Source organism: Aquarana catesbeiana, linkage group LG05 (assembly GCF_042186555.1).
Source record: "Aquarana catesbeiana isolate 2022-GZ linkage group LG05, ASM4218655v1, whole genome shotgun sequence".
NCBI lineage: Eukaryota > Metazoa > Chordata > Amphibia > Anura > Ranidae > Aquarana > Aquarana catesbeiana.
This window is the reverse complement of record NC_133328.1, coordinates 203,218,175-203,241,878: the sequence shown is the minus strand read 5'-3', so window position 1 is coordinate 203,241,878 and position 23,704 is coordinate 203,218,175. Positions and strand designations below refer to the sequence as shown.

The 23,704-nt window shown below is 41.4% G+C and overlaps 1 protein-coding gene across 5 annotated transcripts in view; it reads right to left on the bottom strand.

Moving 5' to 3' along the window:
* AMPH (amphiphysin) overlaps positions 1-23,704 on the bottom strand; it is a 335,044-nt gene that overhangs the window by 204,292 nt on the left and 107,048 nt on the right. For all 5 annotated transcript variants that reach the window (XM_073630487.1, XM_073630491.1, XM_073630489.1 and 2 more), the window contains exon 2: positions 10,326-10,406. In XM_073630487.1, coding sequence (XP_073486588.1) covers positions 10,326-10,406 — 81 coding nt within the window. The remainder of the gene's footprint in view (positions 1-10,325; positions 10,407-23,704) is intronic.

The following is a 23,704-nucleotide window of genomic DNA, read 5'->3' as shown; positions in this document are numbered from 1 at the left end:
TGTATATTCCCTATGTTACAAGAGAGGAATGATAAACAGTTTCATGCTGTTTCCACAAAGTTCAAATGTTCTGGAACAATCTCAAGTGGTGCTGTAGCCTCACAGTGTGCCATCAAGCTCTGTTTCTCTCTTTAGATCCTGCATTTAGGTCTGATCTGTCCCTTTCTTTTACTGACCTTGTTCAGCTTCCATTTAATATATACTTTTTCTGCCTTTGCTCTTTGTATTTCCCCTTTCTGACTTCTCTTACCTTCTGAGCCATGTTGGGCCTCAAAGTGTTCGGCATAGAAGCAATGCCGAGCGACCTAGATAGTGGTAAAAAATATCAAATGCTGTGTAATAGAGAGGCCTTCTGGATATTTTCCCTAGGAACTTTGGCCCCGAAAGGTCTGAACGAGGAAATCGAACTACACAATGTAGCATAACTCCTTCAGTTCCCGTCCAAGCTTTCGAGCCATTGTTAACATCAGTTAGTTAAACATGATGTGACTTCCCTAGTGTGTCCTTCGCCTCCACTATGTTGGTAGGGGTGTACTTTTGGGGTTTATGGGATGCACCAAGGTCAAGGACTAGGAATTGGGTAGACCACTGGCAGGTGTAGTAATAGGTTTTAGCCCCTAGTTATTTGTTTAGAAGCTATTATTAGGTTTAGGTTTTGGTTGGTTTTAGATAGTCGCCTATTGGCTTATTTGACTACATGATGTACTTTTTGTAATTTTATGTAATTTACCACCAATATAATTTACCGCCATTGGAGTTTAGTGTCTATTCCCACCAGATGCTAGCAGGCAATGGTGCCTCTCTCTCTCTATTGTCTATGGTATGCCGGTCCGCAGAGGTATCCTCCAGGGTATATGCTGAGGTGATGGGTACCACTGCCATTTGGCATAGTATGTCTTACTATTATATGGTTTATATACATATTTGTCACTATATTTATATATATTTTATATCTACATGGAGTGGGGTGTAGCCTCTGAGTAGGAACACTCTATTGCTGTGTTTAATGGTGAATAACATTGGTATAGGCAGATGAGGTTCAGTATTCACTTTGAGATCCTATATGTATTTTTATGTATTTTCTACTATGTATTATTTATTATTTTATAATCCTTCTTCCTCTAGATTAGTATCATGCTGATATCATGACGACTAATTGTTATGGACTTCCATGTGTTGTTCTTTTAACATTAAGTATATTTTATGTTATATTCCAATCTATGAATTTTATGGATATGGTATGATCTACTGTACCTTGGAAGGATACTTCTGCGGACTTCTGTCATTGATTTAACTATTTTACATTTTGATCAACATTATAGGTTTGAATCCATTTTCCACTATCCCTTTTCCTCTTCCTTATTTTGGAATCGACATTTATATTATATTATTTTCAATTCTATTTTTATTTTAATTAATTTTTTAAATTATACATTTCTTTCCCCCTCCATTTTTCACCAATGGTTTTTGGCTTAGAGAAAAGTGGGCTGAGCGCTGCTAGTAGCCCCCACCAGAATGCTGCCTGTCCTGTATAGCGAGATCGCGTCTCTGCCAATGGTAATGGTAGTAGTGGAGCGAGTAGTGGAGAGCGCGCGGCCTTATTGAGATGCGCGCGCACTATTTACCACAGGTATGACGGTCGGAAGCAGTGGGTGGAACGCAAACACACCCACGCTTCCGGACCGTGTTCCTGGCACACAGTGACCTCTGACGCCTGTGGAGGAGGGGGAAATGACGCCACGATTGGCCGGAAGTTGCGGGTGGAACACAGGAACGCCCGCACTTCCTGGTCTTTTGAATAGCGTGCGTTCCACACACGGTATGTGGCACTATTATGGCTCCTGGGAGCCGGAGAAGCCCTGCACCATCCACCCAGTAGATCGGAGGCATGGGGACACAATTAGAGCTGCATGCAGGAGGTGAGGTGTCTTTGTTTTGGCGCACCCAATCCCCCTTCCCCTGCCCTGTTGTATATAGCCTATGCTGAGAGTGAAATTGATCTGCTGGCTCAGTGATTTTATATTTATATTTATATTTAATTTTTAATCTTTTTGTACTATTATTATTATTATGATTCTTATAGCAGATAACATAGAGAGATGTTTGCCCTCTATATGGGGAATCACACTCAGAGGGATGGGATAGGGAGGGTTAACCCGAATGGGTGGGTGCTGCCTAATATCTGTGGGAGGGGGCGTTGTCACTAATTGGGGTGGGGTAGACACAGGCACATATTTACATTTATAGAGAGAGCAATTCGAGAGACCAACCATTGCCCGCTTAGGCTCTGAAGAAAGGGGTGCTCCCCCGAAACGGGTAAGCCATCAGCCATTTGCGCTGGTCTGATCCTCTCGGCAACAGTTCCTGGGGTGTCGATCCACAGAAACAGCGCTTTTGCTCCCTTTTGAAAGCTATCTTTATTAGCTCGTTTGTGAGTATAAATTTTTACTGTTTTTATGCTGCATTAAAGTTTATCAGTGGTAATGCACTAGGTTGGTGCGTCCCCTTTCTTTTCGGTTATCTATTTACTTGGCACAACCTCATCTTTTATATTTTACCAATGAAATTGGTAAACTATTGTGTTTTGTGCACTAAAATTAACTTTAGTGTATTTGTTGAAAACTCTTGTTGAAAGCACTAATATCGTGTGAAAAATACTGGAACTACCACAATTTTACTTTATAGGGCACATATGTCGAACACAAGGCCCGTGGGCTGAATCTGGCCTGCCAGGCCATTTCATGTGGCCCTCACAACTTTCCTACAGCCATGGCATCCCCCTCATCTCCACCCGCTCCTTGTCCCAGCAATTGGCAGCAGAGAGGAGGACAGAACTCCTCCTAGAGATCCTGAGCCACTCTGTGCAGCCCCTCATCTCAGCCTCCCCTGGTCTCAGCATTTAGCAAACTCCAGTAGATGGCTCCATTCTTAAACTATTTGTAAAACCAGTTATAATTTAATGCAGAGGCTTTAATATGATAAGGCATAGCTACATTTATATAGTCTTAAAGATACAACTGGCCTTTGAGGCAACCATAATGCTGATTCGGCCCACAATGAATTTGCGTTTGACACACCTGCTCTAGGGTCTCCGTCTTCTGAAAATATATATTGTTTGGGGAGTTACCTAATCTTTAGGCCTAAAATGATTATTTTAACATGTGTGTGTAGCCAAGCCCCCCGTAGGGTTTGCTAAATATAGTGGTTCACCTGTCACCCTGCCCAACCAGACATCCATCTCTCAATCACCCGGAGACATAGAACAGTCCATAAGCTTTGTTTTTGCTTTTTTTTTTATTGAGGGAATTGAACTTGGATGGGAAATGGGGAATTATGGGATGCCCCAGAATATTTATTGCGAACTTGCTTGGGACTTCTATATATACTCCAGTATATACACTCCAGTCTTCTCTCCAGCACAAACTCTTGCTTAAGACCTGTTATCCTTCACTTCCTCCAGCACTTCACCTGCTGCATACCGTTACTCCTCCAGCACTTCACTTGCTGCAGACTGTTACTCCAGCAGCACTTCCCTTGCCGCAGACTGTCACTCCTCCAGACTAGTTAGCACAGCATGGTTAAGCTTGACACTACTTCAGCCAGGCCTCAGTGAACTTCCTTTTGATGGCAGGGACCCTGGGCCCCTGTGGTGTAGAAGAGTTCAGGTGCTAGCTGTCCTTTATTCAGCTACCACTCCCAGATAGCTCTCTTCAGGTCCTGCCAACAAACCTGGCTGCAAAGACCTCCTTCCACTGCCCTTCCCACAGTTGTTTCTTCTGGTTCTGCACCCATCTCAAACTGCAATCTCCCAGTTCTCTCAGGCCTCCCCAGTCCTCCCGACTGTGCTCACCCACCAGCCCCCCTGGCTGCGACCAGTTGTTCACCCTGGAGACTTTTAGAAGTGTTCTCTCCCACCGTCCTCTCACTTGCTCTCTCATGTGTCTCTCTTTCCAGGATCTCTTCACTCCTCCTCGATGCACCGAAGCCCCGACCCGGGGTCACCCCCCCAGACTGGGCTGCTCCCCGTGGGCCCCGACAGCCTCCACACTCTCTCACGCCAGCTCTTCCACCTGACAACTCCTCCTCAGCTGGGCTGACCCCAGGTATTTAAGGAGGCCTGCCCTCTGCCAATCCAAGTTGGGGATTGGTCAAGAGTCCTTAAGATACCCCAGGCAGTGCCACCTCCCCTCCTCTCCTTCCAGCACTTTCTAGAAGGAAGAGGGAGGTGACAGTGATGCTACCTGTGAGTCACCCAACCCTGCTCTGAGCCACTCCCAGCCCTGAATGAAAACAAACAGGCCTAAACACGAGCAAAAGGGTTAAAGTACACAAAAATACCTATTGATCTGCCAGAAATGCACTCAGATCCTAGGTCCTATTTTGCGCTGACAACACAGCATTTTTGTGGACAGAGTGTTGTCAGCCTTGCCCAGTTGTCATATGCTACACTTCTCAGCCACTCCCACTCAGATCTCTACAGCATAAAGACTAATCACTTTAGCTTGCACTTAAACATATACAACAAAATGTTGTCAGTGGTATATTTACCAGACCAAACAGGAGCAAATAAGAGGAGTTTATTGTCAGGGCTTTTATAAGTTTTAACACAGAAGACATACTATAAAAATCACAACTGCACTTTATGAAACTAATGACAGCTTAATTGGTTTAATGAATAACTGAAGATCTGTGTCATCAGGCAGCATAACATGGGATAAGGGGCATTTTTTTTCTAAATCAAAGCATTTCACCATACATCATAATTAATAAAGGTTGAAGTAATGAAAACATCACTTTAATCTCTGACAAACAAACACTGTAGATACCGCAATTAATATGCATTTTTGTGCCAGACAAATTACAATGACAAAGTAGAGCACAGAATAATTGTAGCACAGCAATGTCTGGAGCTTACTGTTCAAACAGTATGAGAGGAGTAAGAGCTTAATTGAAATGTTAAACACATCTGCAATTAACTTTTTATGTGTGCAGAAGGCCTATAGGAATTGATTTTTTAAGTTATTATCATTGTTACTTTACAGCTGACATAAATTGCTGAATTGTAGTTTTAATTTTTCTGTATAACATACTAACAATTACTAAGTATAGCAAGTTGAAATAATTGAAATGCAATGTATTGTAATATAAAAATTTTCCTAAATCTACACAAATACATTAAGCCTTTATTAGCTTAACATTAGAAAAAATCAATATAGGAGGTGGTGCCAACTGCAACCAACCAAATTCATCCTTATGCCACGTACACACAAGCGGACTTTACGGCAGACTTGGTCCGGCAGACTTTTCAACGGACTTTCCGACAGACTTTCCAAATGAACGGACTTGCCTACACACGATCAACCAAAGTCCGATGGATTCGTACATGATGACGTACGACCGGACTAAAACAAGGAAGTTCATAGCCAGTAGCCAATAGCTGCCCTAGCGTCGTTTTTTGTCCGTCGGACTAGCATACAGACGAGCGGACTTTTCGACCGGACTCAAGTCCGTCGGAAAGATTTGAAACATGTTTCATTTCTAGGTGCGTCAAACTTTTGGGAAAACAAAGTCCGCTGGAGTCCACACACAACTGAATTGTCCGCCGGACTCCGGTCCGCCAGACCAAGTCTGTCGTAAAGTCCGCTCGTGTGTACGCGGCATTACATTTTGTAATCTGCTTATAAAACTTTACAGTGAAAATTTTACTTTTTGGCTTTATTCTTTTATGAGCGGAACTTTCACTTGTTCATAGTCCTCTAAATTTAGGTTATAACAGCATTTATAAAAATTTGCCATCTCTGGTTCCAAGCAGCTGATAAAAACATTTTAAAGGATAAGTTCTTAGGGTAAGGATAAGTATTCAGGGTGAAATATGTAACATGTTCCAGTAGCTGCGGCTCCTCCTCTCCGCCCCTCCTTTCTCCTGACAGCAAGCAGGGAACTTCACCTGACAACCGCTGTGGCTATTTAAAAATAATTTGAATGACTTAAACTGTCGGCCTTTGTATCTGACTACTTGTAGTTTTGAATGGACTGCGAAGTCACTGATGAGTGACCTCATAGTTCATTCACAAGCCCTGTAGTTTGTAAAAAGTCAGCCTGTATGCAGGTACCCCCTTCCTGACCAGAGCACTTTTTACAATTTGGCACTTCGTCACTTTAACTGTTAATTGCGTGGTCATGCAGTGCTGTCCCCAATGAAATTTGCATCCTTTTTTTCCCTACAAATAGAGCTTTCTTTCGGCGCTCAACCTCTGTGATTTTTATTTTTTGCGCTATAAACGAAGAAAGAGTGACAATTTTGAAAAAATAAACAATATTTTTTACTTTTTTTTTAAAAAAAAACAAATTTCTTCATCAGTTTATCTGTATTCTTCTACATATTTTTGGTGAAAAAAAAAATCGCAATAAGCATATATTGATTGGTTTGCGCAAAAGTTATAACGTCTAAAAACTATGGGAAAGATTAATGGCATTTTTATCATTATTTTTTTTTACTAATAATGGAGGTGATCTGCGATTTTTATCAGCATTGTGACATTGCAATGGACAGATCGGACACTTTTGACACATTTTTGGGACCATTGACATTTACACAGCGATCAGTGCTCTAAAAATGCACTGATTACTGTGTAAATGTCACTATTAGGGAAGGGGTTAACATTAGGGGGCGATCAAGGGGTTAACTGTGTGTTCCCTCAGTGTGTTCTAACTGTGTGGGGATAGGACTGAGTAGGAGAGGAGACATATCGCTGATCCTACTTACTAGGAACAAACAACATGTCTCCTCTCCTCTGACAGCACAGGGATTTGTGTGTTTACACACAGAAAATCACCGTGCTGGCGCTCGTGCACGCGATCGCACGTGGCTGGCAGTGATCGCGACCGATGGCCACGTGCATCGGGTCCCCCACCGTACAGCGCACGCGCTCCTCCTGCGGCACACGCACCCTCTCTGGCGGTTCTTTAAGGAAACCCTGTACGGGTACGGGTTTTGCGCAGGGGTGCCATTCTGCCCCCGTAAATAGACGTGAGTTGGTCGGGAACCGGTTAAAGTAGTCTGGCATTGCACCCCTGATACACCAATCACAGGTAAAATGTTTTCCAGGCTCCTGCAAAAATATATGCATGTATAATTTTTACCAAAATGTGAAATTATCCTATAAAATGACAGCATGTTAAAGCAAAACTATACCTTCTATTATTTACAACCTAGGAAGATTCCATCTTAGTCAATGTTTGATCTGCAGTTGCCATAGTGCACCACATGTAAACAGTTATGACACCAGCTATTAAATGGCTTGACAGTTGGATTGAGAGCACAAGCAACTGTGACAGTTTGACGCCTTTCACACTGAGGAGTTTTTCAGGCGCTTTTGGTCTAAAAATAGCACCTATAAAGTGCCTGAAAAATGCCTACCCTGCAGTCTGGCAGCACATTAAAAAAAGTCCTTTGGGGTGGTGAAGGAGCGGTGTATACATTTGAAATGAATGGGCACCTCTGCTGAAGCGCCTGCAATGCGATTTGGCAGTGGCGCTACACTGGGGCATTTAACCTTTTATTCGGCTGCTAGTGGCTGAATAGCGCCGCTAAAACAACGGTAAAGCCCCACTAAAACTAGCAGCGTTTTACCGTCAATGCCCGCCCCAGTGTGAAAGCAACCTTATCATTCACAGCATGGTTAAGGGAAAACCTCCACAATATGATCCCACCACTAATCACAATAATAAGTATGAATAGATGAGTATACATACATCACAAAAACCTGTAAATCAAATAAGCAAGTGAGCATAAACAATGTTGGAAACATATACATAGAAGGACATTGTCCATGTAAACGAAATCCACACTCTTCACAGAAAGTTCTCCTCTGTGCTCCATGATAGATGACAGACAGGTGAAGAAAATCTATGATGCTGGACCAAATTGGCAGCCAGAAAAGATCATGCTCCACAACCAAGGTGAATAATTCAGGCTGCTTACCAGATACGAATGACCACTGAGTTACAGGTGGTCAGACAAGGCACAAGGAAATAGGTCTCCCTCAAACCACATGTGGCTCACTCTGCTCATACTGCTCCAGCAACACTCAAAAATAGAAACAAGAGAGGCGCTTCCATAGTGCAGTATGATAAAACCATTTAATGGGCAAAGATAAAAGCAAATTGCACTTACAAGAATCCAATATAAAACCAGCATAAAGTCAATCGAGACATGTAGAAAGTTTGCGGCGTTCCTACGGGCTTTCCTCCTTGGTGCCCTTAAGAAAGCCGTAGGAACGCCCGTAGGAACACTGCAAACCTTCTACGTGTCTCAATAGATTTTATGCTGGTTTTACATCAGATTCTTGTAAGTGCATCTTTTATCTTTTGCCCATTAAATGGTTTTATCGTAGTGCACTATGGAAGCTCCTCTCTTGTTTATATTTTTGCGTATTGCTAGAGCAGTATGAGCAGATTGAGCCACGTGTGGTTTGAGGGAGACCTATTTCCTTGTGCCTTGCCCGGCCACCTGTAACTCAGTGGTCATTCGTATCTGGTAAGCAGCTTGAATTATTCACCTTGGTTGTGGAGCATGATCTTTTCTGGCTGCCAATTTGGTCCAGCATCATAGATTTTCTTCACCTGTCTGTCATCGATCATGGAGCACAGAGGAGAACTTTCTGTGAAGAGTGTGGATTTTGTTTACATGGACAATGTCCTTCTATGTATATGTGTTTCCAACATTGTTTATGCTCACTTGCTTATTTGATTTACAGGTTTTTGTGATGTATGTATACTCATCTATTCATACTTATTATTGTGATTAGTGGTGGGATCATATGGTGGAGGTTTTCCCTTTAACACTTCAACCCTGGAAGATTTGGCTGCTCAATGACCAGGCCAATTTTTGCGATACGGCAATGCGTCGCTTTAACTGACAATTGCGCGGTCGTGCAATGCTGTACCCAAACAAATCTGACATCCTTTTTTTCCCACAAATAGAGCTTTCTTTTGGTGGTATTTGATCATCTCTGCGGTTTTTATTTTTTGCGCTATAAACAAAAGAAGAGCGACAATTTTGAAAAAAACACAATCTGGTTGATTTACTAAAGATCTGAAATGAGGGGAGGCTCTGCTGATTTTATCATCCAATTATGTACAAGCAAAAATGCTGTTTTTTATTTTCCTTGCATGTCCCCCTCAGATCTACAGCGACTGCACTTCCAAGTACAATTCCAAGTGCACTTGCAGTGCCCTTGTAGTGCAAAGTGGATTTGCCTTTAGAAAATCAACCCCAATATCTTTTTCTTTTTGCTATAATAAATATCCCCATTTTTTTTTTTAAAAAGAAATTTTTTTTCCTGAGTTTAGGCCAATATGTATTCTTCTACATATTTTTGGTAATAAAAATTGCAATCGTATTGCGTATTTGCAATCGTATTGCGTAATTGCAAGCGTATATTGATTGGTTTGAGCAAACGTTATAGCGTCTACAAAATAAGGGATAGATTTATGGCATTTTTTATTATTATTTTTTTTTACTAGTAATGGTGGCGCTCTGTGATTTTTATCGGGACTGCGATATTACGGCAGACAAATTGGACACTTTTGACACATTTTTGGGACCATTGACAATTATACAGGGATCAGTGCTATAAAAATGTACTGATTACTGTATAAATGTCACTGGCAGGGAAGGGGTTAACACTAGGGGGCAATCAAGGGGTTAACTGTGTTCCCTCACTGTGTTCTAACTGTAGGGGGATGGGACTGTCTATGAGGAGAGAGAGATCGGTGTTCATACTTAATATGAACACACGATCTGTCTCTACTCTCCTGAAAGAACCGGGATTTGTGTGTTTACACACACAGATCTGGTTCTCGCTCTGTCACAAGCGATCGCGGGTGCCCGGTGGTCATCGTGCCCGCCGGGCACTCACATCGACTCCGGGCACACGCTGCAGGCACACACGCTCACCCCTAGTGGCCAAAAGGTGAAGTGACGTAAGGTAATGTCATTTCGCCCAGCCATACCATTCTGCTGCAGTAAAACTGTGGTGGCTGGTCGGCAAGCAGATAACCATTTGATCTGCTGTCATTATAGTGTTGCACTTTCTGTAGAATTACCTGTTTTGAGTGTATATCTTGACTCTTGGTGCTGGCAGCTATTCTTTTTCTCAAGCGCAGTGTCGTCCCCCCTTTTCTTTTGGTTGTATATCATTCACAGCATGCCTTGAATGTGAGTTCCTCTTTAAGAAGAGTCCAGGTTGCCAAACATGCAGTGCAACATTTAAATAAAAAGATCTTACTGAAAACTGAAATATAATGAGAATGCAACATACCTCTTGTTTTTTGAAATTCTGCACATACTCTTCAAACTGTTCATCTTTTGTTTCATCTGCTTTTCCAAGTTTCTGAAGCACCTGAATGGCACAAAATAAGAAAGCGCATTACAAACAAACGAATATGTGTATTGTGTAGATTATTATCTCAGAATAAGACACTTTAATTTCAGTATTATAAATAGAACTTTGTCGTGCTATTCATGCTATTATGCATAATCATAATGAGCTCCTGTATAATGGCCAGGCAGGATGCAAGCTGCTAATTTAGATTGACTGTTGATAATAATTACGATGATGTTAACGATTGTTATTTCTATTTTTTTTTATTTTTTTTTACACAGCACATACCAATATCTTCTTTGGTTCTGTACAGTATGAGCAAGATATGATATATGTGTATCATTATTTACTTGGGTTAAAGCAAAGGGGCTGATGCAATGAAATGTAGAAAAGAAAAGCCATTAAAAAAACTGAAGTTGTTCCAAGTAGGACCCAATCAGGCTTTATTTTTCATTTTAGGGAGAGTTTTAGAGCTGGTCTCTGGGTGTTAAAAGAGAAGCGCGGGAATCCAAAAAAAATTAACATACATACTCACACAGATGGCTGCAGCATGGATCCAATGCTGTCCCCTGCTGGCTCTACCCTGAGAACTGGATAATCAAAGACCACTGATCACTCAGTTCTTGGGTCTGCTTTGAGCACAGAATGGTGCTTGTCAATCACTGACTCTGTGTTCTGCCCCTCCAGAGTTCAAAGAAGTGCCAGACTGCGAAGGGGGCATGAGTAGCTAGCTCAGGCTTTCAGTGGTGTACTGAGAGGCTGAGCAAGCTGCCAGACAGGAATCTTGGAGGATGCAATCATTATTGTCAGGATCCCTGCAGAACTCTGTGACATCAGTAGACAGCACACTTTAGCTCGCTGTTGGCTGAATCTGGGTCACAGAAGTGCAAAACTAAGTAAAACTTCTCCTTTAAAAAAAAGAATAATTTGAAGCAAATGCTAGAACTTTAAAGTTAGGGCATTTCTTCATGCAGCCACCAACATTTTTTCACCAGGAAATGCTGCCCACTCTGCACACTCCTCTTCCCTGTGTAGCACTCTCCTCTATTTAGGTTGTTAGGCTAAATTTAGTTTTTCACGTCACTATAGTCAGTGGAGTGGTGATCTATTGTTCTAACTGGTCAGGGCTTCCTAAGCTGTGTGTTTGATTTCTCCTACCTGCTTCTGGGAGAAACTTCCAGAATATAGGGAAAGGGAGAGTCCAATATACAGTTATGAATATTTATTATGCCTTAGCCAATCTCTGGAAAGAGGCGTAAAACAGGTGGCTTGGGAGGTGATAAATATTTGGGAGGCCTGGTGTGTTCTTCCTTTGCTAGGAGGGTTCCAGTTCACCAGGGATTGCTGCCCCCGGGCAGGGCCGTCTTTAATATAGATTGGACCCTGGGCAGCAATTTTCTTGGGCCCCCCCTCCATGCAGTTTCACTCTCCACCTGCTTTGAGGCATACAATAAATAGCAGCTAGACTCAAAATCAGTTTACTGAATCAGATCAGGCAGCGATTGCGATTGGTTACCAGAGGTTACAGTGTATATCATTACGGCTCACTGATTAGTTGCTAGAGGTTACAGAACATGATTTATGCTTGTTTATTGGTTGCTAGAGATTACTGTACATCAATACTGCTCACTGATTGGTTGCTAGATTTTACTGCACATCATTACAGCTAACTCATTGGTTGCTAGAGGTTACAGCACATCATCTCCTCACTGCCTGCACACAATGGACCAAGGAGGTGGGGACCCATTAATAGACAGAAAATTCCTAGGTATCCTAGGACTCCTGGGATCAGTCCTGGGGGGAGGGGTGAGCGTGTTCAATTTCCAGTATGCCCCTTTATCTCCCCAGTGGGCAGCATTCCGTATAGGTGATGGTGGATATGACCTCAGGGGGGCATGATATACATATGAATGCTGCCTCTATTTACATATGAATGCTGCCGGTCCACCACTATTTACATATGAATGCAGCCGCTATTTACATATCAATGCTGGTATTTACATGTAAACACAGGGTCTGCAGGTGAGTTATCTGTACACAACAATAGGGCAGAGCTGGGCAGCATTAGTAACAGAACTTCACACTGAGATATCAGGACACAGCACAGGACTAAAACCTCAAGGGATGAGGGAATTTAAACTGGGATAGTTGGCAAGTATGGGGCAGCTGATTTGGGCCCCACAATAATGACAGGGCCCAGGGCAGCTGCCCCTTTTTCCCTGCCTTAAAGACGGCCCTGCCCCAGGAAGCAGTTAGAGTGTGACAAGAATTGCAGTTTGGGCCTGGAGAAGATTGTTAAAAATGTTTTTCTGGAGAGCACTGTTCTGTAGTCCTTGTCTGAAGAAGGATCTTTTATTTCCCTCACTGAGGAACTACATGTGAAAGCTGGGTGGCAGTCAGCTCCTTGGACATTGTGAGTAAGACCTACTGTGGGACTTTCATGTGTGTCTACAGATACTGTATAAGGTGTAAGGATTCGTGCTATAAGTTTGTTCTCATATTGATTGTTGTGGAGTATCTTGAACCTCTGAACCACTCTCCTGTTTCAAGTTACTCAGCAATAAATTCCAAAAAAAAGACATCCCCTAGACTGAGCCTGTTTTGTCAGTGTGCATGTCCCTCTGTACTAGCAAGGCAGACTTGGGCAAATTCTCAGCTACCCCTCCGGGGATAAGCACTCTAGCTGTACCCCTAGAAGCCAAGGATTGGACTGCTAACAATAGTAGTTACTATACCTGTCCTCTCCAGTGCAAAAAAATACTTTCTTAAGTGGGGCTAGAAAAGTTAAAATTATTCTAAAGGTTGTATTTTTTAATAACAAACATGTTATACTTACCTGCTCTGTGCAATGATTGCACAAAGCAGCCCCAATCCTGTTCTTCTTGGATCCCCTTCTGCTACTCCTGGCTCCCCCCTGCTGAACGCCCCCATAAGAAGCCACTTCCTATTTGGGCACCTGTGCTCTGCTCCGCCCCCAGCTCTTTGCTCACTAGCTGTGATTGACAGCTGTGAGTGACTGCTATCTCTAAACCAATGAGAAGTGAGACAGCTGAGTGGACCTCGACTCTTCTACACATTGCTGGATCAACAACAGACTGAGGTGAGTATAAGAGGGTGCTGGGGGGTGGGAGTTGCATAGAAACAAAAACCTTCTGCCTTTACAAACACTTTAAAGAAAAAAATGTAGGGTGCATACACAGACAAGCCTAACTCTATCCAAAACTTTATATTTTATTGTGGAGAAAGGAGGAAATGATACTAATCTCTTTTCTGGTTTTTATTGTGGACTGTGTCTGTATTAAGGTGATTTTCCATCAATTCCTGTCAGGACAGGAAATGAAGGGAAATCTCCCCACAAAAACAGAAACATATTAGTTGAGTGCCTAAGGATTCAAGCTGGCAGTATTTTTTAGTGCCTTCCTGTCATGGTGACACCCATATCCCTCATTTCCTGTACAGGCATTACAGGGACAGGAAATTATATAAAGGCTTGCCAATAGGGACAGAAATTAAACATTTACTGGAATTAGACTTGACAATTTATGGTAATTTTCCACAAGTTGGTAACTGCGAATGTGTTTTGTAGTTGCATTTACATATACTTATGCAAACAAAAGCTGAAAGCAGGTTTTAAAAGCTATACCATTCTTCGGGGAGCTGTCAAGCACTGGAACAAATGCAAAGAATACACAAAAGCATGAGAGATAGAATCAATGCCAGATTCACCAGAAAACTGGAAAACCACTTAACTACAAGTATCATGCTGTAGTTCTGTCTGAAACTGATGCTCTCTCAAAGAAAGGTTCCCCACCAAGCTACTGGTTGATAACTACATCGATTCCCCTCCTTTCTTTTTTTTTTTTTTTTATTCTTCATCCTCTCCTCTTCCCTTCTCTCTTATCTGAGATATAATATCTCCGAAAAACCTTTACATTTGCAATAACCCTACACGAGTTTAGCTAAGCTACACCTAGTTTGTGAGGTCCACTGATTACATTCATGTACTGCAGCATAAAAACATCACTTATGGCTTGTGGGACTAAATATTTCTGGTCTGCAGTTGTAGTGCCTATAAGAGGGGGTTACTGCCCTTGACGGGTTTTACCCATCTATTAGCATGGAGCTAAGGGGGAGGGGGTGCATATATGGTACAGGAGGATTTATAGAAAGAGGGAATTTTGCTTTGAAGAAAAAATAGACCAAGATGAAGGAATAGTGTGGGTCTCTTCAGAGGATTCATGTGGTAAGGCCTATGACCTGAAAAGGGTAACTGCAACCATGATTTTGAATTATTAGGGCATGGCAGCAGCTCACTCCCCTCTAAAATGGGACAAGGTGTGGACTGTGAGCCCTCTAGAGGTATAGCCTGTCCACTTCTTAGGGACTAATACTGCCAGTCATTTGGGAATGAACTGTATTACCCATTTGGAATACAATAGAACAAATTCCTCTATGGGACTTTAGAAGGCAGAAGCTCCTTGACAATCAAAACGTATTTGAAAATATAATCATATTTTTATTAGAAAAGTTAAAAAATTAGGGATATAATTTTAATAGTCAGAATTGGATGCATGAATATTTTAATTAATTTAAATTTAAATGTATTTTAAAATATTCATGCATCCGATTATGCATCCAATTTAAAATATTCATGCATCCAAGGTGCCAATCAGTGCCACCTATCAGTGCCCATCAGTGTTGCCTATCAGTGCTAATTAGTGCCGCCTATCAGTGCCCATCAATGCTGTCAATCAGTGCTGCCCATCAGTGCCACCTATCAGTGCCGCCTACCAGTGCCGCCTATCAGTGCTGCCTATCAGTGCCACCTATCTGTGCCACCTATCAGTGCCAATCAATGCCACCTATCGGTGCTGTCAATCAGTGCCTTTCCGCGCCAATTAGTGCCACCCATCACTGCCGTCTATCACTGCCGATCAGTGCTGCCAATCAGTGCCGCCTATCAGTGCCCATCAATGCTGCCAATCAGTGCCTCATCAGTGCCGCCAATCAGTGCCCATCAGTGCCGCCAATCAATGCCCATCAGTGCTGCCAATCAGTGCCTCATCAGTGCTGCCAATCAGTGCCTCATCAGTGCTGCCTATCAGTGCCTCATCCTTGTGCAGTGATTACAGGAATAGTAAGAGAAGCTCAGCAGCCGGGCACATTGTCCATGGGGTGCGGCCTGGTGGGGGAACAACTGAAATCTGTTGATGTTTATTAATGCCAAAAAAAAAAGTGCAGCACTAACTTACTAATCATTAACATAATAATGGTGGAACCCTCTATGTTATTCTTGATAAACTTCAATACTACCACAATACCGGTCTTTGTGATATGTAACATCACATATAATATGCTTTAAACTGAAAATAAGACATACAAAATGAAACTTAGCAGAGATGGTGGAAACCCCTTCTATAGATATTAGCCATACAGATTAACGTCAAGGGCAATAATTCCAGTGATATGTGATTTCACATGTAATACACGCCCAAAGCAGAATAAGACATTTTTTTTATCTGCTGTTTAGGCTGAAGGGGGAGAGATTTCATGAAAGTAGACTACATAGAATGAAGTAAACATTGTGCTCATGCATGCTTTATGGTTATAAGAATTTCCCCTCACTGTCTGTGTTGTGCTGTGTAGTGTGGCTGCAGAATGAGGGGATGTGATTTATAGTGAAGTGGGCGAGTTCACATTTAACATGTACAGGCCTAATCACTGTTCTAACAGACCCTCCTTGGCAGAATACATGATGCATTTTTTGAATCACAGAGCTGAAAAATTCACTTTGACTTATCTGTGCAGTGGTAAGGAATGTAAAAATAAATACTGCGCTTACACTAATTGGCATAAGCTGCGACTAGAAAGTAATAAACCATTTTGCACTTACAAAACCATTGTAGTTAAAAAGCGTATATGCGAAAGCCGGCCGGCTCCAAGGTAACCCGTGTCTTCCGGGTATGTGAATAGCGGTGTTGTCGGGACGTAGCTCCTCCTCCCTACGCCGTTTCATCACAACAGGACGTGGTCCCGTATTCACATACCCGGAAGACACGGGTTACCTTGGAGCCGGCCGGCTTTCGCATATACGCTTTTTAACTACAATGGTTTTGTAAGTGCAACCTTTATTTTTACACTCAATAAAACATTGGATTTTATGCTATGTGGAGCACTTTGTTTTTTACATGGGGATATTTCCATTTATGCTGATGTGAGTTGGAGAGAGTCCCTGGATTTGGACGCCAAGCGCCTGTTTTAAAGATCCCTGGCTGGGGTTGCAGCCATCCGCCCTTTAGGTCTCCTGTTAGTAAGAGACCAATTCCATCTGGTAAGAGGCAGCATTTTTATTAAGAGGTGGAGGTCTATCTGCGCACTCTACTGTCATCACAGCAAGTTTATGTTCCATTTTCACAGAGCACTTGGAGACAAACTTGGTTTCATGCATGTCATCTAGCATGGATGGACTTTAATCATTATTTTTTCATTTGAGTTATGGACTTTTTTTGGGTTTATTTTTCTTCATCTCTATATTGTTTTTATATATGAATTATGGTATAGTTTCCATAGATGTGTCACATTATCACTTTTTCTGTTATTTTGAGATATTCATCTGTTAGTGATTGTGTCACTTATTATTGATTACTCTTTTCGGACATAGTGGTCAATATCTGTGTCCCATCAACTAATTGTCATTTTCAGATTTATTTTTTATTTTCACAGTGTTTAATTACATTGATAAGCACAAAATTTTCTATTATTCACTCAGTGATCATCACTCACCCTCATATTTTTATGAGATTTTTTTGACACCTCCTGTTGTCACCCTCAGTTTCTAGCGCGACTTTTTGATTTTTACAGTGGTAAGGAATGTCACAAATGTAATAACTGTTTAGTGTTTAGTGTAGCAGGGGTGTACTAATGGGGGATTTTTTGCCAATCCCAGAGTTTTGCTTTAAGAATCACCATACACAGTACAATCTGGCCATAACATCTTTATACATTCAACTTTAAATAACTCTTATATCAAAACAAAATGTCCTACATATTGGTAACGATCAATCAAATCTCACAGGGTGTGCCTGCCCACGCACCAAGAAACCTAGGGACAATGCCTAAAAATGTTTAGGACTTTATTAAAGTTGATTTGTTTGATGTGTGTTTTTGTTACTTATAGGAAGGGGTGAACTGAGAGATACCTCTCTACCTCAATTTTCAATCAATCTCTTCTCCTCATAGTGGCAGTGGCTCTTTCTATATTGCATAGAATTCATTAAGATAAAAAAAAAAACCTTCTGCCTTTAGAATTACCTTAACTAATATCCTCACAAGTGTTTTCCTTAAAATAGGCAAGCATTTTGTACAACTGTCAAAATAATGATGTGTTCCCTTTAAATAATTAAATAATAACACAATTGTCCTTTATCTCTCAGATATCTGCTGGTCAAACTGAATAAGAAATATCAAATAATACAGTAAGCATACATGAATTAATGCTTTTTTTTTTTTTTTTAATTAGTGATATAACATTTCATACTCTGCAAAATATATTCAATTAGATATTGTTGCTTGTAGTATGACTTGTATACATAATAGCTAAATTAAATTAGGCTTTAAAGCTGAATTCCAGGAATTCAGCTTCTTTGTAAAAAATGAAGGCACCCTATGAGTTAAGTCCAGCTATTTAGAAGACTCCTATTATTTATATCTGACAGCTTTGTAGTACAGTAGGAAGACAGCTATTGCTGTAGTTCTGGGAGAGTGATGCTGATCCTCCTGAGCTCTGCATAGCAGCTGCATCTGCATCAGAGTTGCTGCAGCTGCTATGCCCGCCCCTCCCTTCTTCCTGCCCAATCACAGAAACCTTGGTATTATGTGAACACATTCACAAAATACAATCGCTTCTGTGAATGGTCAGCAGAGGGGAGGGGCAGGCATAGCTGCTCTATGCATTTCTCTCTTCTCATATTCCTGGAGTGTCTCTCCTGTAGAGCAAGAAACCTGTCAAATGTAAATAATAAGATAAGCCCAGGAGATGTCCTTGGACTTAGCTCATAGTGTGCCTTCACTTTTTACAAAGTGGCTGAATTCCTGAAATTCAGCTTTAACTATCCTTACTACCATCTAACTGATGTGATGCACCTGAAACACTGTGCAAATCTGAATAATAATCTGCAAGTATTGCTTGGTTAGCAGGCCCGGACTGGCCATAGGGCACATCGGGCATTTGTCTTCTTATGAAGAGCTGGCTGTGACATGCTAGGACAAGGCCGGCCGTGGGTTCTGACGTGCAAGGTCAGCCGCGGATGCTTCGCATATGCTGGGTGGTGGTGGGAGGGGAGGAAAGAGTCTTTTTGTTCCTCTCCCACCAAGCCGTTCCATGGCAACCTAGGCCGCCGCTGAAAGTCCCTGTTTGTGCATGCGCAGCCGCCGGGTACCTGGCAACCCCCCCCTTGTGCTGCTCAGTCTCAAATGCCCGGGCCTATTTTTTTGTCCCAGTCCAGGCCTGTTGGTTAGCATAAATAAGTTTGAAAAACAGCCAAAATGTCCCCTTTTTGATTATAGGTAAAACTTGTAGCATACTTTGTTGTATCTACTTCTCTTATGGCTAAAATATAGCCTGTAGTCTTTTATAGTTGAAGGTATAGAGGTTCCTTTTATTTTCAATGCAGACTAAAAATAGAGTAGAATAGAATGGGAAAGAATAGAAGTTACATTACTAGGGATTTTGTACTAGAAATATTTTTCCAAAAAACAGTATAAGAGGGGCATTGTTCCTGCCACTGACCACCAAAGTAAGGGGTGGTATTTCATGCTATGCTGTACATTCTCCCGACTGCTGCACTGTAAATACTGTGCTGCATACTCCTAACTGCTGTACTCTGTATGCTGGGTTACAGTGGGTATAGGAAAAAATCACCCCCAATTAAAATAATCACATTTTGTTGCTTACCTGCCTGAAATGAAGACAAGCACAGTTTTTGTTGTATCCAGCTGTATTTACTCAGTGCAACTTATAACATCCAAGTTAAAGATATAACACCAACAAGTCAGAACAAAATAAAAAAATAAATAAAAACAGTCACTGAATTGGAAAAAGGATCATCCCTCCTGGATCAGGACATCTCTCCAGACTGGATGAAAGAGCCAGGAGGAAGAGGTCAGAGAGGCTACCAAGAGGCCTACAGCAAATCTGAAGCAGCTGCAGGAATTTATGACAAAGAGTGGTCATTGTGTGCATGGGACAAAAATATCACAACTTCTCCACAAATGTGGCTTGTATGGGAGGGTTGCAAGAAAAAAAGCCACTCCTCAAGAAAGGCTACATGCAGTCACAACTGACCTTTGACAAAACGCACCTTTAGGATTCTGAGGTCACATGGAAAAAAGGTGTCAGATGGGACTAAAATTGGATAATTTGGCCTCAACACGGAACGATATGTCTGGCAGAAATGCAATACAGCTCGCCATTAAAATAACACCATTCCTACAGTTAAGCATGGAGGTGGTATTATCCTGGTATGGCGGTGTTTCTCTGCAGCTGGGACTGGAGCACTTGTCAGGATAAAAGGAAAAATGGATGGAGCAAAATACCGTCAAATTCTTGAGCAAAATCTGCTGCCCTCTGCCAGAAAGTTGTTGATGGGAAGAAGGTTTACCTTCCAACTTGACAATGACCCAAAGCACACAGGAAAATGAGAAAGGTGAATATCCTTAAATGGCCTAGTCAGAGCCCAGAAACCCCATTGAAAATCTGTGGAAGGACTGCAGTCCACAAACAGTCACCATCCAATTTAACTGAACTTGAGCAGCTCTGCAAAGAGGAGTGCACATATTGCAAAGTCTAGGTGTGCAAAGTTAGTAGAGACATATCCTAACAGACTAAAGGCTGTAATTACTCTGTTTTTTATTTATTTTTATTTTTTCTTCTAAAATGTTGGTGTTATATCTTTCACTTGGATGTTATAAGTTGCACTGAGTAAATACAGCTGGATACAACAAAAACTGTGCTTGTCTTCATTTCAGGCAGGTAAGCAACAAAATGTGATTATTTTTCATTTCAGGCTGCAAAGCTACAAATGGTGGTTATTTTAAAGGGGGTGATTCTTTTATATACCCACTGTACATATTATATGCTTATGTTTTCAGCACTACATACTCCTACATACTCCTGGCCCCTGCATTACATCCAGCATTTCATACCTAACATAACCCTGTCCACTGCACTTTATACATAGTTACATATTTCTGACTACTGGACTCTTAATGCTATGTTAAATGTTACCTAATCTTGATTGTCCTATTATGTAAGATGTGCTGTATATTCCATATTTCTGACTGATGTGATCATTGCCTCAACAGTTACTGCTGGTTGCTACTATTCTCAACTATTCTAATGGGTTCTACTTTAACATAGGCTCAGATAAATGGTTAACTCTGTGTCTGTATTCTGTGTGTAGAAAAGGCTGATGTAGCATGTGTTATTTTTCATATATCCTACTGCTATCTTCTCCCTGCAGCAGCTTTCAAAACACTGACCCTATAGCTACTTAAAGCCCCCACCCACTAATTATGGTTACCTATGGTTACTTAAAGCTTCTTTTTATAATAGGGGGCTGGCTTAAACAAATGTCACCTTATTCACCCTTCTATGCCCTCTGTCCATTGTTTAAAGTTCCTGCTAAAGGTCCTACCAAATTTTGAAAAAAATTAATCAAGGCCAAGAATTTTGAACCAACAGGATTAACTGCAAAACCAAGGTCACAGAAAATCTGAACCTCCTCACCTCACTACATAAGTCTTGTAAATAATATTTTACTTTGTTGCAGGAACTAGAAGAAACATTCCACAGAAATCAACCAGAGAAATTCTATCCATTTGCTATATTAATTCAAATAAGATCATGCCAAAAGCTGTATAGAAAATGTGATGTGTATATACACCATTCTGTTTTACTGCCAATTGGCAGCATTCAGAGGATATGTAGAAGAAAAGCAGCTCATTGAATGTGTTAGAGGATTTCTCACCAATTGCCTCTCAACAGCTAGCATCAGAATGCTATGTTTCAATTAACATAGCTATATAAGGCTAGTATACGGCTAAAATGGTACATATACTTTCAGTTGCTCTCACAGAAAAAGCTCAGCTAATGAGTACAATTGTGATAGCAGCATAACAAAGTGTATTACACATAACAACCAAGCAGACCTGCACAAGTTAGACGCCAGAGAAGGAAATTCTGATGGGCTTCTATGACTGCTGCACTTGCTTTATTGAAAAATTGTTCCATTTGGAGATTAAACATATCTATGAATAGATTTTTGCTATAGTGTCCTTTTCTATAGTATGGTTTAAAGCTAATCAGACAATCAATATTTCAAGGGGTTATAGTTGTAACAGTAGTTGAAGAGCATTGTGTGCAAATAGAAAATCTTGGAATGATGATCTTTAAAAATGTATGCCATAAAACATATCAAACACATTTCTGGGGTTTGGGGCTCCAACTTCCTGAAGGCTTTGGCAGTGTTGGATCTGTTGGCTGTGGGCACTGTAACTGCAGGCACAACGGCCAATCTGGAACTTCATTATCATATTAGGATACAGACTGCAGTCCTACAACCAACTCATCTAACACTTTGAAAGCCTTGAAGAAGGCTGTGTTATATGTCATTCATTATAAAGTGACCATTGTTCTCACCTATCTCCACAATGTCCACATGCTTGAAGGGTCCTACTCCAAGGACCGTGCATGAGTTGAGACGCTACAGACCTTCCCACCATGGGTTAGATCTATGGCTGCCTTACATGTATACTATAAAGCTCCCGTATACTCGATATTGTTGGCATTGTTCAATTTTTACAAATGTTACAAAATAATGATTTTTATTAATTAAAAGGGGATATTGTAGTCATGAGACAGGAGAACCAAAAAATATGTGAACAAACTACTGCAATAGAGACGAGAGTAGGAGAGATGGAGGACTCTATGCCCTTGATAAAAAAGGATCTCCGCGTGATAAAGACACAGATAAAGGACCAAAGTCAGAGAATGGAAGGATTGGAAAATAGACAAAGACGTAACAATGTCCGTATCCTAGGCCTCCCCGAGCATGAAGAAGGCCAAACCCCCGTTGTCTTTTTTGAGAAATGGTTAATGGATATTCTGGGGGGGGGGTTTCAAAATCTTTTGCAATTGAACAAGCTCATCGTATACTGAGTCAATCTCCACCACCTGGAGGTAGGCCCAGGACGATCACTATTAGGATAGAAAATTGCCAAGATAGAGATCTCATACTATCTAAGGCATGTCAATGGGGTAACATTGAGCACAATGGAAATAAAGTGTCCCTCTTCCCGGACTTTAAAGTTGAAGTACAGAAACAGAGGACCAAATTTGTTGAGGTTAAACGCAGGTTACAGGCATTGAAAATTACATACTTAATACTTTTTTTCCTGTCAAATTGCCTATTACAGATAGAGATGGAGTTCAATTTTTTGATACTCCAGGTGCAGTGAATATATGGTTGGATAAAAGGCGGTAGTGGGTTGGGGGGCGGTAATTGGTTGACGGGTTGTAATGGTTCTAGCCATATATCTCTGGGGGGGTTGGACACTTATTGTACACCGCACCCCCTCTCCCTTCCTAGATAATATATGGTACTGACATGACTCTGGAGTCAGCCACAATGGGTCCCCTGTATGAGTCCCGTGTGAACAAGAGGTGTGCAGCTGGTGTCTTCCCGTATGGGAGGAATATTCAGCTAGATTTGGATGCTTCCAAAAACAGGTTAGAGTGGAAAAAGTGGGAGGGAGGATGGTTGGTGTGGGAGTGTATGGGGGGGCTGTTTGGGGTTTTTTTTTTCCTCTCTCTCTCGCCCTCTCTCGCCCTTTCCCTCCCTCAACTCTCTCCTCGAAAAGAGGATTATTACACTATGGAGGGTACTATAACAATTAGCGTCTCAATGGGTATACTCTGTTTTCATAGCTTATTGGGTATTGATGACAAGTAAAATAAAGGTGATGTCCTGGAATGTGAGAGGTCTGAGGGACAGAAGAAAAAGACAAGCGGTAATGGAATCAATTGAATTCCATAATCCAGCAATAGTATGTCTGCAGGAGACACATATGGGGAATGAGGACAATATATTGTTTGTTATATCTAGATATAGGCATCAATATCATGCCACCTATTCTATATACTCTCGAGGAGTGAGCATTTTGATCTCTATCCCTTAGTTTTTTTATGCAAACAGTGTGTTAAGGACCCTGTTGGTCATTATTTAATGCTCTTATGTACCTTGAATGATAACATTTTC